This window comes from Balearica regulorum, chromosome 4, assembly GCF_011004875.1.
Source record: "Balearica regulorum gibbericeps isolate bBalReg1 chromosome 4, bBalReg1.pri, whole genome shotgun sequence".
NCBI classification, from domain to species: domain Eukaryota; kingdom Metazoa; phylum Chordata; class Aves; order Gruiformes; family Gruidae; genus Balearica; species Balearica regulorum.
In genome coordinates this window covers 40,353,369-40,368,107 of record NC_046187.1, presented here as the reverse complement: position 1 = coordinate 40,368,107, position 14,739 = coordinate 40,353,369, and the positions used below count along the sequence as shown (strand labels likewise).

Sequence of the window (14,739 nt, the reverse complement as noted above, 5' to 3'; positions counted from 1 at the left end):
GTTGACTGATGTGGGAATGCAGCCTAATTATATCTAAAATTAGTAATATGTATGAATTTTCAGAGCATGAGTATAGAATCATAGACTGGTTTGGGTTGGAAGGGACCTTAAAGATCATCTAGTTCCAACTCCCCTGCGGGCAGGGACGCCCTGCACTAGACCACGTTCCCAAAGCCTCATCCAGCCTGGTCTTAAACACTTCCAGGGATGGGGCTGCCACAACCTCTCTGGGCAACCTGTTCCAGTACCTCACCACTCTGTTAGAAAGAAATTCTTTACTGTTATCTAATCTAAATCAACCCTTCTTCAGCTTAAGGCCATTACCCCTTGTCCTGTCACTACACTCCCTGATAAACAGTCCCTCACCATCTTTCCTGTAGGCCCCCTTCAGGTACTGGTAAGCCGCAGTTAGGTCTCCCTGGAGCTGCCTTTTCTCCAGGCTGAACAACCCCAGCTCTCTCAGCCTGTCTTCATAGGAGAGGTGCTCCAGCCCTCTGATCAGCTTTGGGGCCCTCCTCTGGACTTGCTCCAACAGCTCAATGACTTTCTTGTACTGGGGCCCCCAGAGCTGGACGCAGTACTCCAGGTGGGGTCTCACAGGAGTGGAGTAGAGGGGCAGGATCACCTCCCTCGACCTGCTGGTCACGCCTCTTTTGATGCAACCCAGGACACGGTTGGCTTTCTGGGCTGCAGGCGCACACTGCCGGCTCATGTTGAGCTTCTCATCAATCAATACCCCCAAGTCCTTCTCCTCGGGGCTGCTTTCAATCCATTCCTCACCCAGCCTATAGTTGCGCTTGGGATTGCACCAACCCACATGCAGGACCTTGCACTTGGCCTTGTTGAACTTCATGCGGTTCGCACGGGCCCACCTCTCCAGCCTGTCCAGGTCCCTCTGGATGGCATCCCTTCCCTCCAGCGTGTCGACCACACCACACAGCTTGATGTCATCAGCAAACTTGCTGAGGGTGCGCTCGATTCCACTGTCCATGTCGCTGACAAAGATGTTGAACAGTGCCGGTCCCAGTACCGACCCCTGAGGGATGCCACTCGTCACTGTTCTCCACTTGGACATTGAGTCATTGATCACAACTCTTTTGAGCATGACCATCCAACCAATTCCTTATCCACTGCGTGGTCCATCCATTGAATCCATGTTTCTCCAATTTAGAGACAAGGATGTTGTGCAGGACAGTGTCAAATGCCTTGCACAAGTCCAGGTAGATGACGTCAGCTGCCCTTCCCTTATCCACCGACGCTGTAACCCCATCATAGAAGGCCACTAAGTTTGTCAGGCACGATTTGCCCTTAGTGAAGCCGTGTTGGCTGTCACCAGTCACCTCGTTGTTTTCCATGTGCCTGAGCATAGTCTCCAGGAGGGTCTGCTCCATAATCTTGCCAGGCACGGAGGTGAGACTGACTGGCCTGTAGTTCCCTGAGTCTTCCTTTTACCCTTCTTAAAAATGGGGGTTATGTTCCCCCTCTTCCAGTCGGCGGGAACTTCACTGGACTGCCAGGACTTCTCAAATATGATGGAGAGTGGCCTGGCCACTTCATCCGCCAGTTCCCTCAGGACCCGCAGATGTATCTCATCAGGTCCCTTGGACTTGTGCACCTTCAGGTTCCTTAGATATTCTCGAACCTGATCTTCTCCTACAGTGGGTGGTTCTGCATTCTCCCAGTCCCTGCCTTCTGTGACCTGGGCAGTGTGGCTCAAGCATTTGCCAGTGAAGACTGAGGCAAAGAAGTCGTTGAGTACCTCAGCCTTCTCCATATCCTGGGTAACCAGGTCACCCGTTTCATTCTGGAGGGGACCCACGTTTTCCCTCATCCTCCTTTTCTCACTAACATACCTATAGAAGCCTTTCTTGTTGTCCTTGACATCTCTGGCCAGACCAATTTCTATTAGGGGCTTTGGCTTTCCTAACCTGCCCCCTGGCTGCTCAGACAGTTTCTCTGTATTCTTCCCAGGCTACCTGCCCTTGCTTCCACCCTCTGAAGGCTTCCTTTTTTTGTTTGACTTTGCCCAGGAGCTCCTTGCTCATCCACGGGGGCCTTTTGCTGTTTTTGCTTGACTTCCTCTTTGTTGGGATGCATGGCTCCTGAGCTTGGAGGAGGTGACCCTTGAATATTAGCCAGCTGTCTTGGGTCCCTCTTCCTTCCAGGGCTTTGTCCCATGGTATTCTACCAAGCAGATCTCTGAAGAGGCCAAAGTCTGCTCTGCTGAAGTCCAGGGTAGCAAGCTTGCTGCGCACCCTTCTTGCTGCCCTGAGGCTCCTGAATTCCACCGTTTCAGCCAAGGCTGCCCTTGAGATAGATGTCCCCTACCATGCCCTCCTTATTGGTGAGAATAATGTCCAGCATGGCACCTCTCCTCGTGGGCTCCTCTGTCACTTGGAGGAGAAAGTTGTCATCGACACATTCCAGGAACTTCCTGGATTGCTCACACACAGCTGTATTGTCCCTCCAGCACATGTCAGGGTGGTTGAAGTCCCCCAGAAGGACCAGGGCTTGTGAGCTTGAGGCTGCTCTTATCTGCCTATAGAGGGCTTCATCTGCTTGGTCCCCCTGGTCAGCTGGCCTGTAGCAGACCCCCACTATGATGTCCCCTGCCCCAGCCCTCCCTTTAATTCTGACCCGTAGGCTCTTGGTGGGCTCCTCCTCCATCCCCAGGTGGAGCTCCATGCACTCCAGCTGATCGTTGACGTAGAGAGTGACGCCCCCTCCTTGTCTGCCCTGCCTGTCCTTCCTAAAGAGCCTGTACCGTTCCATCCCAACACTCCAGTCATAGGAGCCGTCCCACCACGTCTCTGTAATGCCAATAAGATCATAGCCTTGCAGGCACACATGCGTCTCCAGCTCCTCTTGTTTATTCCCCATGCTCCGTGCGTTCGTGTAGAGGCATTTCAGTTGTGCCCCCGATGAGGCTGACTTATTGGCTGGGGTGGCTGGAATTCTTTTGATGTATTCTCCCAGTGTTACTCCGTTGGTTCCTGTTGCATCTGGAGCCCCTGGCTCGTCTCCTCTAGGCTTTGAGCATGCTGTAGTGCATTCAGCATGTCTCTGAGCAATAGGCCGAGGGCCCTTGCCAGCCCCCCATCCCTCCAACCTGGGCACATCATCCCACAACATGTCGCTGGCAAGCCTGATGTTATCCCCCTCCCCCTTCAAGCCTAGTTTAAAGCACTGTCCATGAGCCCCGCTAGTTCCTGGGCAAAGATCCTCTTCCCCCTTTGAGAGAGATGAATCCCATCAGGGTTCATTAGGCCTGGTGCCATGTAGGCCGCCCCACTGTCAAAGAACCCACAAGTTGTGATGTTGACACCAGCCACGGAGCCGTGTATTTATGGACTGTGTCCGCCTGTTCCACCCAACATTGCTGCCCTTAGCTGGAAGGAGGGAGGAGAATATTACCTGCACCCCCAAATCCTTCAGTGACTGTCCTAAGAGCCTGAAGTCCCTTTTGATCGTTTTCGTGGTACGTGTCTCTGCTTCATCCCCAGCATGGAGGAGCAGCAGTGGGTAATAGTCAGAGGGCTGTACCAGGCTGGGGAGTTTCCTAGTGATGTCCTTGACACGGGCCCCGGGGAGGCAGCAGACTTCTCTGAGAGAAGGAGTATAGGTGCTACTTGAAGTTTTTACATACATTATCAAATTATGTAATGTTTCATCTGATTAAAAAAAAAGTAATTTATCACTTATTTGCTGTTTTATATGGTTGAAAGTACACTTGTCTGAAAAATAGTCGCAGAAACTTTCAGTTTTTCCCTTTCAAGTACCTAAAATAAAAATACTTTCAGTTATTTTGAAAAGTGTATTTTATTAAATCATGTGGGGTTTGCATATATTCTTTCACAGAATGTTGAATATGGGAACCATCAAAACTAGCTTGTGCTCTGGAGGTAGGTATGTTTCTTAATAGCTAGAAAAATGGTTACATGCCAGAAAGCTTCTTGGAAACTTGGCTAGAGCATTTGGATCTATTTTATCAAGTTGTAGCAGTGCAAGCTGAGGAGTGTTCATCCTCTAAAGCCCATCAGGTAGTTTATTTAGATTTTGAAGTCCTTGCCAAGTCTTTAGGAGTTTAATTGGGCTGTGGCTCACTGCAGGTTTCATTACCACACTATTAGACATGGGGAGGGGAGCAGAATCTGAATAAAGCAGAATAAAATAGAGCTTGGAAGGTGCCTTTATTGCAGCTAAAAATTCAATGTATATTGTGTTTACAAATGAATAAAATACAACGCTCAGCATTTATATCTGTAGAGATGCAGGAAGTGTGGAATTGTGACAACCTTGATATTGTGCATAAATAGGTTTAATTTTAAAGATTTCCAGCTAACCATCTGCTATTGTAGATTTACGGGTTCTACCAAGTATAAAGGAATCTAGATGCCTAAAAAAAGATTTGAATTTATATTCTACAGACATGTTGCCTAAAAGTTAGATGCTCATGTTCAGATTGGATTCAGCGAAGACATTTGTTAAAGCTGACGGCGAGGGGGAAATCACTTCTGCTGTAAAGCAACTGAAAGAGAAATGTTGGTATTTCAGTATGAATTTACCAAGATATTTTAAAAAGATTGTAGGATGGACAGGGATCTAGAATGTGAAGCAAATGCAATTGTTGTTCTTGTAAATAACTCAACTCTTAGTATCAAAGCTCACAATGATGTTTCTCCAGTAGGTCATGTCTGCTTTGTGTTGGATACAGGAGGCCTATTTGGTCTTAAGAAATTGTTAATGTGTGATCAGAAAAAAAGCTTTAAATAAAATAGGAATATTTCACAATATATTATGCAATTTATATCACAACTAAGCATAAGAATTTTGATTGCAAAACTCTAAAGGTTAATCAGTTTTCTCTAGATTTGAAAGCTTTTAATCATGCAGTTCTTTACTGTGTCTTGACAGTGTAAGACTAGTTCAGAAAGCTGTCTTTTTGTTAACACTTTCACCAAATGCAGTGAGGTAATAAACACACAGTGTAGAACTAAAACGTATATTCCATATAGGTTTTTGTTTAGCAAAACAACCAACCTCATCCCACCAAAAAAAAACCCAAACCAAAAAAACTCCCAACTTTAGGAGTAGGCTGCTTCAGGGGAAATTAAAATGACTTTCAATTATATATTTTCCAAACTGATAATGTAGTGCTGTGCATTTATATACTGATGTACTGGAAAAGACAGTACTTCAGGATATTTTGTGAATTTATATTGTTGTTACGTGGTTTTTAAACCTGAAGTGGCATGGTTTAGAATTTTCTTTCAGTACTGAAGGATTGCGTTAAGTCGAAGACCGTGCTTGAAATTAATTCAGTTTTACATTTTCAAATGTTGGAGGTTTTTTATTACTCGTTTTGTATGTGTTGTAACACAAATAATTATTTTTTGGAAGGGGGAAAGGAAAAGTTCTTTTGTGACAGACTTTTCCCAGGAGTGTCAGTACACAAGGTCCTAAAGAATTGTCTGAGGCTTTACAGAGCAGAAGGTAACAATTGCTCCATTGATTCTCAAAAGGCATAGAAGCCTGTAGGCAGGACCCCCATTACGATCTGCCTGTGAAGGAACTGTGCCTTTTTACTGGGGTGTTTGTTAAAGATTACCAGTCTTGATAATACTGAATTTCAAAAGCTAACTCTTTAAACTAGAAGAACAGGAGAAAGTGGTAACAATAGCTCAGCGACTATGGTCTCATATTGTGCTCGCTTTTGTAACCCATACATCAAAAGAAAATTTCCCCCAGAAGGGGTGGCTTTGGGTACACTGCTGCTGAATGTATATTATGTTTCAGCTTCAGATTACAAAAACAGTCATGTTTTGAAGTACAGTCCACAGTAGGATGCAAAATCTGCCTCCTGGAAGGCTTCTGAATTTGTTGAGTCCTATCCTAAATATGTTATAATTAAAAACAATGGTTTCCGTTTTTCCTGTGCTGAGAAATTGCTTGTCATTTGCTTCATTAGCTACGAAGACTTCAAGATTTTAAACTAGAAAAAGAGAAATACAGATAAGCCCTAACTCTCCAGTTATATAGTACCACTAGGTAAAGGAGTACTGCACTTGGCTGGTTTTTTTCCCATTTCGTTAGAATATCAAACTTTTTTTTTGGGAGCTGATTCAACTCATCAAACTGTATTGATCATCTGTTGCTATTTTTTTTTGTTCTCATAAAATCAGAATATGAATCCCCCACTTCCGCCACCACCTCTCTTGTCTGCTGCAATCATTGCATCGGCCTCTTCTGGACCTCAGTCTGCAGGTGTAATACAAAGGCCTACGTCAGGATCAATTGACCAAATGGCACATTTACGACCACAAAGTCGTCCAAGTGTGTAAGTAAAATTGAAACTTTTCGCCAGTCAGAAAAATGGAATGAAATCAATAACTTCACATGTTCTTATAACATGCCAGCTGGCTATGTTCTGCTAGAATTCCCAGAAAGCCAAGCATACAACTCGGAACAAAAGCAACAAAACGTACGTAAGGGTGATATCCCCAAACAGCCTTCATACTGAGGGTTATTTATGTCTTAGGTAAATATAATCAGCTGTTCCTGTGTATAGAAAGGACTCACTTCTATAAAGTATTTAGCAGGCAGATGAATGAATCTTTGAGTTAGCAATGAAGACTGCATGACTTGCATGTGGTAAACTCTCAAGTGAATTTATTCAATGTTTTCTGTTATGTGTGGAATGAAAAGGCTATTCTCATATGGAATAACTTATGCCAAAACACAGAAAGTGCTGTATTTCATTTAGACTGTTACATTAGCATGTTATTGTCAGACTGCTTGTGTAAGTTGCAATTGAAATTTGACTGAAGATTCTACAGTTCACTTAATTAGTGGGTGGCAATTTGGAATGAAGGCAGAAAGCTGCTGGTTAGCATTATGTCTTCACACTTGTAATACAAGTAAATGTGCGTCATCCTTCTGGGTGAAAATATTTTGTATATTAACATGTGCTGCTGACAACATCTTTCTTCTTGGAAACTTCTTTGTGTGCAGCTTGAAGAATAAGAACGATAAAAGAAAAAATAAAATTCAGTACTGGCTGAACTATCTAATAGGACACGTTTGAATAATGCAAGGACTGCTTTTGTTCTGTGTCTTTATTTTTATCTTCCCACCAGGTCTCCTCCCACTCCAAAAGAGCACCCTTCTTGTATAGCAGGTGCATCTGGATTTGGGCTGTTTCTTTGGTGTCAAGCATTTTAACACTGCTGCTTATGGATTATTGTGCTTAGTGCAGTTAATCAAGTTCCCATCTCATTTATTCCCATCCTCCATCTTCAAAGGGTTGCTCTGTATGAGGATACTAATGAAATTTGGAATGATTTAACTAAAAGGAAAGTTAATGAACACCAATTAAAGCACATCAGTTGCTTTCCCATAGAGCTTCAGTATGTGGCTTTGTAGATCAGTCCTAAATCACGTACCCGTGAAGCCTTCTATTGCTTGTGTGTCATATGTTGCCTTTAAAGCACAGTTTGGACTTGCTTTACCAGGTACCTATATTGCCTTATACCTACCTTATTGCTTTAAAGCATTTTTGCAGATAATGCAAAATTTCCTGGGTGGACAGCAAGGAACAAAAATATAATACAAAAAGGAGAAGCATCACAGTTAATGCTGTCGTTACTGAGACAAAAGACCGTTTTGAGGAGAGAGTGTTTTGTAAAACCGCTTTTTTACCCTTGGGGTAACAAGAGGAGTAGAAAAGACTAGCATTGCAAGTAATTGTGGATCTTTTTTTCAAAAAATGGGATAACCTACCCATCTAACCTAATTGGATACCTCTTGTGAAAAGTATAATTTTTTTGAGAAAATGTGATTTATTAGAATGCTATTTCCCATAGGTCTGGATCCATAATTATATAAACAGTTTTATATAAGCGATTTAAACAGTTTTCTTATGTTCAAACTATGGCAGAAAATAGAACGCTGTGGTGATTAAAACAGTATCGCTTTTTAATGTGATAATAAGAGTTTGCACAATCTTATTTGAAGACTTCCCTGGGAATATTCTAGCATGCCCCTGCAGGAGCTTCAGGTTTATTTTTACTTTTTTTCTTTTTTCCCTAAGAATGTCTTTTAAAAAGAAAAATGCAAAATGTTTCTGAACTCTCACTATGATTTCAGATGCACTGGATTATGCATTAATGTTGCTTAGAAGGAAAAAAAGGTGAATAACTGCTGGCTACCTTACCCAAGTTCTAGTAACATGTCTTTTTTTTTTTTTTTTTTTTGACACTGCAGTTGCACAGGGCGATTGCAATTCTGCAATTTGAAAAGTAGTTCTGATACTGATCTTTCACTCCCAACTAACAGAACTTCTCCGTGCTCCCCACCTCTCAAAAAAAAAAAAAAAAAGTAGTTGGCATGTTACAGTGTGCAAGAGATACTAGAAGCAGGTGTAGGAAGAGAGAAGTGGGATATGCTGGGATCTGTAGCTGATAAACACCTATTTGATTAAGTTCAGTAATTTAATTAAGAAAATGGACAATCTTATTAGAAGTATTGTACATTACATTCAGGTGCAGCTAGGAGGATATTCATAATGGTCATTGTTTCCCTTAATACCACCATAACTTCTGTTTTAATATTGTAACAGTATGATGGATCGACTAACGCATAACCCTTACTGCCATGCCTTCTCATCTCTGACTGAACTGTATCTACCAGAAAACACAAGCGATGTTTTCAGTTGTTTTAGGTTTATCAATTTCATTTCCTGTCTTTCAGGTATATTGCTATATACCCTTACAGTCCTCGAAAAGAAGATGAACTGGAACTGCGGAAGGGAGAAATGTTCTTAGTGTTTGAACGCTGTCAAGATGGCTGGTTCAAGGGAACTTCCATGCATACCAGCAAGATTGGTGTTTTTCCTGGAAATTATGTGGCTCCAGTTACAAGGTATATTTTTATACAAGTGTCTAAATAGTTTGTCTAGTTTCAAGTCCAAAATTATTCTGTTCTGTATTTAATGTTAAAATTGGATAATAGAGGAGCTGTGGGGTTTAGTAACTAGCTCATTTTTCAGTTGTGTTTTAGTGTTTTACTTTTAATTTTGGCAGGACAGTGACAAGTGCGTCACAAACAAAAGTTCCCATGTCTACTGCTGGCCAAACGGGACGAGTGGTAACTATGGTCAGCCCTTCCACGGCTAGTGGAACATCCCAGAAGCTCCAGGGGAATGGTGTGGCAGTGAACTCCAGCACAGTACCCACAGCTGTGGTTTCTGCAGCGCATATCCAAACTAGTCCACAAACCAAGGTTCTTATGCACGTGACAGGACAAATGACAGTCAACCAGGCTCGCAATGCAGTTAGAACAGGTAATTAAAAAAAAAAAAAAAAAAAAAAAAAAAAAAAAAAAGGCTTTTTATGTGTGGTAGACAAACTGTAGGGTCTGTCTGGGTGAGTGGCTGGAGTCAGGATATATGTAAATGTGTGTGGGGGTTTTTCAAGGCATTTTTTTTATGTCATTTTTTAGAGTTGAATCCTTTCTGAAGTGACAATATATATCTCTTAATTGTTGAATCTTTTATTATTCTCCTCTAAGCAACTGTGTGTACGTACATACTCCTACTATTGGGAATTTATATGCAAGTACTTTAGGTGGAATTTGTTTTATTCAAGCAGTATCTGGGATAGGGGCATTCTTTGAGCTTTCCCACTCATATGCAATTCGTATAGTAATAAAAGTGATAAGAGCATCTGAGTCATAGCTTATTTTTTCATGTTAACTGCGTAACAGCTACAGATTGCTCTAATTTAGCATTCACGTTTAAGTTCTCTCCTAACATCTTTGAAGACCTTTAGCATTCATTCCTTCTTTTTCAGGTCTCTGGCTTAGGGTTGGTCCTTAGGCATTCCAGTTTGTTCTCTAAATTTGACTGCAACTTCTTTCAGCTTTGACTCTGAAACACTAAGGCTATACTGGCTTCAAGACACATACTGTCTATGTCATAAAATAACGTATTTTTGACAGGTATAACTCTGCCTTTACTGTCTGGGGCAGGCCACATCATAGTGAAACATGCTTTCGTGTTCTTTAAACCCAGATCCAAAAACATTGATAGTGGTGTTTTCAAGAGTTTTTGTTTACCAAATCCGTGCACTCCTCTGTGGATTTGCCAGGCTAGGAAAATACCACACAACTGGAGCCTAATCTGTTCCAGTTGCTCCTAGGGCCTCAGAAGAAAAAAAAAAGAAAAAAAAATTACTCCATTTCAAACTATCCCAGTGTCGTGGTTTAACCCCAGCTGGCAACTAAGCCCCACACAGCCGCTCACTTATTTCCCCCATGGTGGGAGGGGGGAGAGAGTCGGAAGAGTAAAAGTGAGAAAACTCGTGGGTTGAGATAAAGACAGTTTAATAGGTAAAGCAAAAGCCATGCATGCAAGCAAAGCAAACCAAGGAATTCATTCACCACTTCCCATCGTTCAGCTGTTCCCAGGAAAGCAGGGCTCCATCATGCGTAACAGTTACTTGGGAAGATAAATGCCATCAGTCCGAATGTGTGTCCCCCTTCCTTCTTCTTTCTGCAGCTTTATATGCTGAGCATGATGCCATATGGTGTGGAATATTCCTTTGGTCAGTTGGGGTCAGGTGTCCCGGCTGTGTCCCCTCCTGACTCCTTGTGCACCCCCAGCCTACTCGCTGGTGGGGTGGGGTGAGGAGCAGAAAAGGCCTTGGCTCTGTGTAAGCACTGCTCAGCAGTAACAGAAACATCTCTATATTATCAACATCATTTTCAGCACAGATCCAAAACATAGCCCCTTACTAGCTACTGTGAAGAAAATTATCCCTTACCAAACCAGCACGCCTGGTGCTCCTTCCCTCTTTCAGCCATGAATTTGGGTCCTAAGATCTCTTGGCTGAGAGAGTCATGACCAAAGTTGGGGTTTTTTTGATTACGAGATTCTTATTGGCAGAGCAGAAGAGAATGCAAAATATGCAAATGGTGTTATCTCCTTAAGGATGACTGTTTCTTATGGTCTCAGGATCCGTGAATTAGCCCACTCCCTCTTCAGAGTCATGCATCTCCTAAAACACCTTATGCATGATGTCAGCACCAGGTTTGCTTTTGGAAGTAGGATATGTACATATGTCTTTAGATATTTTATTTCCTTAATTGGCTGCATCTTCCTCCAGCCTGATCTTAGGCTGCGAACTTTATTCTTTACCTTTAAATAAAAATAACCAGGTGCTATTGGCAGCTGGTCAGAGAAACTAAGCAAAGCATCTGTACTTTCCTGCCTCTCAGCCATAGGAGGTTTCTACTCTAAATCCTTCTTTTGAGCTGCCTAGAAGCTTGCAAGTGACAGCACAAAGGAGAAGGCTCCTGTGGGCTCCAGAGGCCTTTCCGTCCCCACATCTCTGCATCGCTGTTAAGATGAATAAGCTCTTACAGTTCCATACAGCTGGAAGACATGACAACATACTTCCCACCAACTTTTCAGGTCCAAAATGGAAAAATCAAAGGGGCTGTGCTCTGTTCACAGAGAACCTAACATTGGATTGCGGTGTAAAGGTGTACTGTTCAGTCACAAATACAGATCTGTCCCTTATAAGGGCCTGAGAACTGAAGCAATAATGGCTGCTTTATGTTCAAATGTTACAGAGAACTTTGTAGTCAGCATGAAACGTGATCATCTTGAGCTTTCCCTAGCACCTTTGTTGAGTGTTACTTTCTTGATGAGGCTTCAGAGATCAGTGCTGCATTTTGCAAGGCTGTTCTTCATTTTCAGTTTAGTTCAGGACTTCGAGGATGCTTCTTCAAATAATCATAGTGAGAAATTGCTTGATGTCACCCTCGCTGAGGGGGGTATGCATTCTTTGATTGAAAGGAACTGGGAAGAAAATGTATATTCTGCCTATTTCATTAAAGGACAAACTGTATGAGAATAGGGTGACTTGAAACATTTTTCCTATGAATTCCATCAGGGATAAGAAAACAAAACCAGAAAGCTATTCCATGCTTGTACTCCATTGATTGCATGTGAGTACAGACATACCTTGAAGAATAGCAGCTACTTGTAAGAAAACTGACTTTGTCTCGTGAACAAAAGGCAGTGTTAATAATTGTTTTTCACAAAAAATCTTGCTGCACTCTCCTTATCTTCCTTTTTGAAATGTTCGTGGTATTCAGAATTAGAAAGGGTCTGCTACGGGGGAGAGGTTACATATCAAAAAATAGATGTAGCATTTAGTGTGGCTTTCTTTTTAAGAAAGAATTTGTATTTCTTATCTTAAGAGATTGTAATTGGATATAATACTGTAGGATTGTTATATCAGATTTGTGAACTTAGTCTAATATACTGTTGATGCAATCTAACCAAATTAGCAGGAGAATTTGTAGAGAACAAAATAAAGACAGCAACTGCTGGAAGCTTGATTCCAGGATATCACTTTTAACAAGCCTGAAACTCTAATTAGTATCTGAAAAATCAGAATGAATTGATACATTTGAGATGCATATGCACCAAGCTAGAGGGATAACCCCTCCTTAGATGCTAGGTTCCAGTGTATTTGAAGGAAAGAGGTTGTGCAGCATTGGGATGCTGTGTTTTTCCTTGTATTGTTCGAGTAAGATGTCTGCACTTCATACCACCCAGTGGCGCAGAGAGACCCAAGCTGTTGAAATGACCCAAAAGCATGTATGGTTGACCATATAACTGTAATAGGAACCTTGCTTCTTGGAAGGGATAAATTAGTTCACGCAGAGCTCTGCGCTTTGCAGCTAGGCTGCAGCCCTGGTTAGTATTTCAGCCCTGTGCTATTCTCCAACTTCCAGCATAGACGTTCCTTTTATTTCGCAGGGGTATGAGTAAATCCATTTCTATTTTTAAACATCCCAAGAGACAATAGCTTACGTTTTCAGAGAAACCACTCATAGCAGTAATTGCCACTGTACTTATTGTTTGAAAGACCCACTAAATCTGTTGTAGATTTTGTGAATAGTTTAAGGAAAACAATCCAATTATATTTTTAGCAGCTTCTATAAGGAGTGTTTCTTCCTACTTTGGTTTATGTGCCCTGACAACTACACAGCATATTAAAAGGAACAAACAAGTTCCAGGCAGGATTTCGCTAGCTCTTCTGAACTAAAATGTAATCTTCACTTTGCATCTCTGCATGCGAAGCATTTTACTTAGCAGCTTGGATTTCTCCACAGTAGTTGCAGTGCTGTTATTCTTCTGTTGCGTACTGGTGCTGGCAGGGTGGCATATGCTACTTCTTTATTCTGGTGAGATAAAATTGATGCTGTGTAAGATGTCATTATAGTAATATAAATGGAAGTCACAACGGTAGGAAGGAAGCTTCTTATGACTGATTAGTTATAACACAGTGACTGTACCTCACTTTGTGTGTCTTGTGAAAAGAGGAACTCCTCTCACATTTTATTCTTTTGTTCTAGTTGCTGCACACAGTCAAGAAAGACCTACGGCAGCAGTCACACCCATACAAGCACAGAGTCCAACATGCCTTATTCCTGCAGCTGTGATCATTCCCCACCACTCTGTTGCCTCCCAGCAGCTCCAGCCCCAGCTCCCAAATACTGCTGCTTATGTCACGGCTGTGAATGTGAACCGTTCAACCATCCCACTGGCATGTGCAGCAGCTTCTTTGAATTCTTCCAACATTGCTGCTTCATCTTTGGAGGGAGATATTAGTGGAAGAACTGTAAACACTCACCCTGGAGCTCCTGCATCTCCAGAGAGTGCTTTAGCAGCTGGTGGAAATGCTGCTGTCAGTAAAGTAGACAAGGATGGCAAGGTGGGTAGAAAATAAAATCACTGCCTTGAATTCTCCCATTTTCATTGTGCTAACTTTTAAGAGATCCATATTTTTTTCTTAGATTTGCTGAATTGTAAGGTTTTTAAGACTAAGCCTGAAACTCAGGTAGCTATGTTGTGACTACGGCTATGGGCAAATTTATTCTTGACCATACAAGAATAATTTTGGATGGATAAAATCCAGAGCAGAGCTTGGGGAAGGGTTAAAATAGGGTAGCAGGTTCATGCCTTAAGCAGAAAAAACAAAAGGTGAATGGATAAAGTTCAGAAGAACTATTAGATTGACTGTTGGCATTTTAAGCATTTTGTTTTCCTTTACCTGCAGTGAGTTTCCTGAATACTTTAGAACATTGTACAGTTAGCAAATGTTACCAGTAAGTATCAGTACTTATTAGTAACTAATAAGCCAGTAATGAGGAAAGAAAACAAAAACAAAAAAAATGCCAACAAAACAACCAAACATGAACTTGCAGGAACATAAAAAGTTCAGTCTAATAAACTAGACCTAATATTTAGTGAAAATCAGTATTCTTTAGGTTGCCTTCCTTATTAAGCAGACACATTGAGAGATTATGAAAAATAAATGACGAGGAATGTTTATTGGACAAAGAAGAAAAAGCATGTAACTCTATCTTTTTAAAATGTAGATCAGTAGAGTCTGTAGTGATTCTGCTTTCCTTCTTTCAATTTGAAGTATTTTCCTCTGTGTCTAAACTCATTCTCACTGTCCAACAAGCCATGTGATTATGCTATATGGTAGGCAGAAACATTGCTCCAACTTTCTAACTGGTTTGGTTTTACAGTTGTGGTGTCATTAGATTTTTTTTTTCTTTTTGAAAATTTTCTTTACATCTCAAATGTTTTAGACTTTACCTTACTGCTTTTCACCCACATGTACTCCTTAATGAAGTTTATGAAGGTTTTAATCATAG

General features: G+C 41.7%; 1 protein-coding gene across 2 annotated transcripts in view; it reads left to right on the top strand.

Moving 5' to 3' along the window:
* SH3RF1 (SH3 domain containing ring finger 1) overlaps nt 1-14,739 on the top strand; it is a 93,046-nt gene that overhangs the window by 67,468 nt on the left and 10,839 nt on the right. For both annotated transcript variants that reach the window (XM_075751866.1, XM_075751867.1), the window contains exons 7-10: nt 6,183-6,337; nt 8,749-8,919; nt 9,081-9,340; nt 13,429-13,787. In XM_075751866.1, coding sequence (XP_075607981.1) covers nt 6,183-6,337; nt 8,749-8,919; nt 9,081-9,340; nt 13,429-13,787 — 945 coding nt within the window. The remainder of the gene's footprint in view (nt 1-6,182; nt 6,338-8,748; nt 8,920-9,080; nt 9,341-13,428; nt 13,788-14,739) is intronic.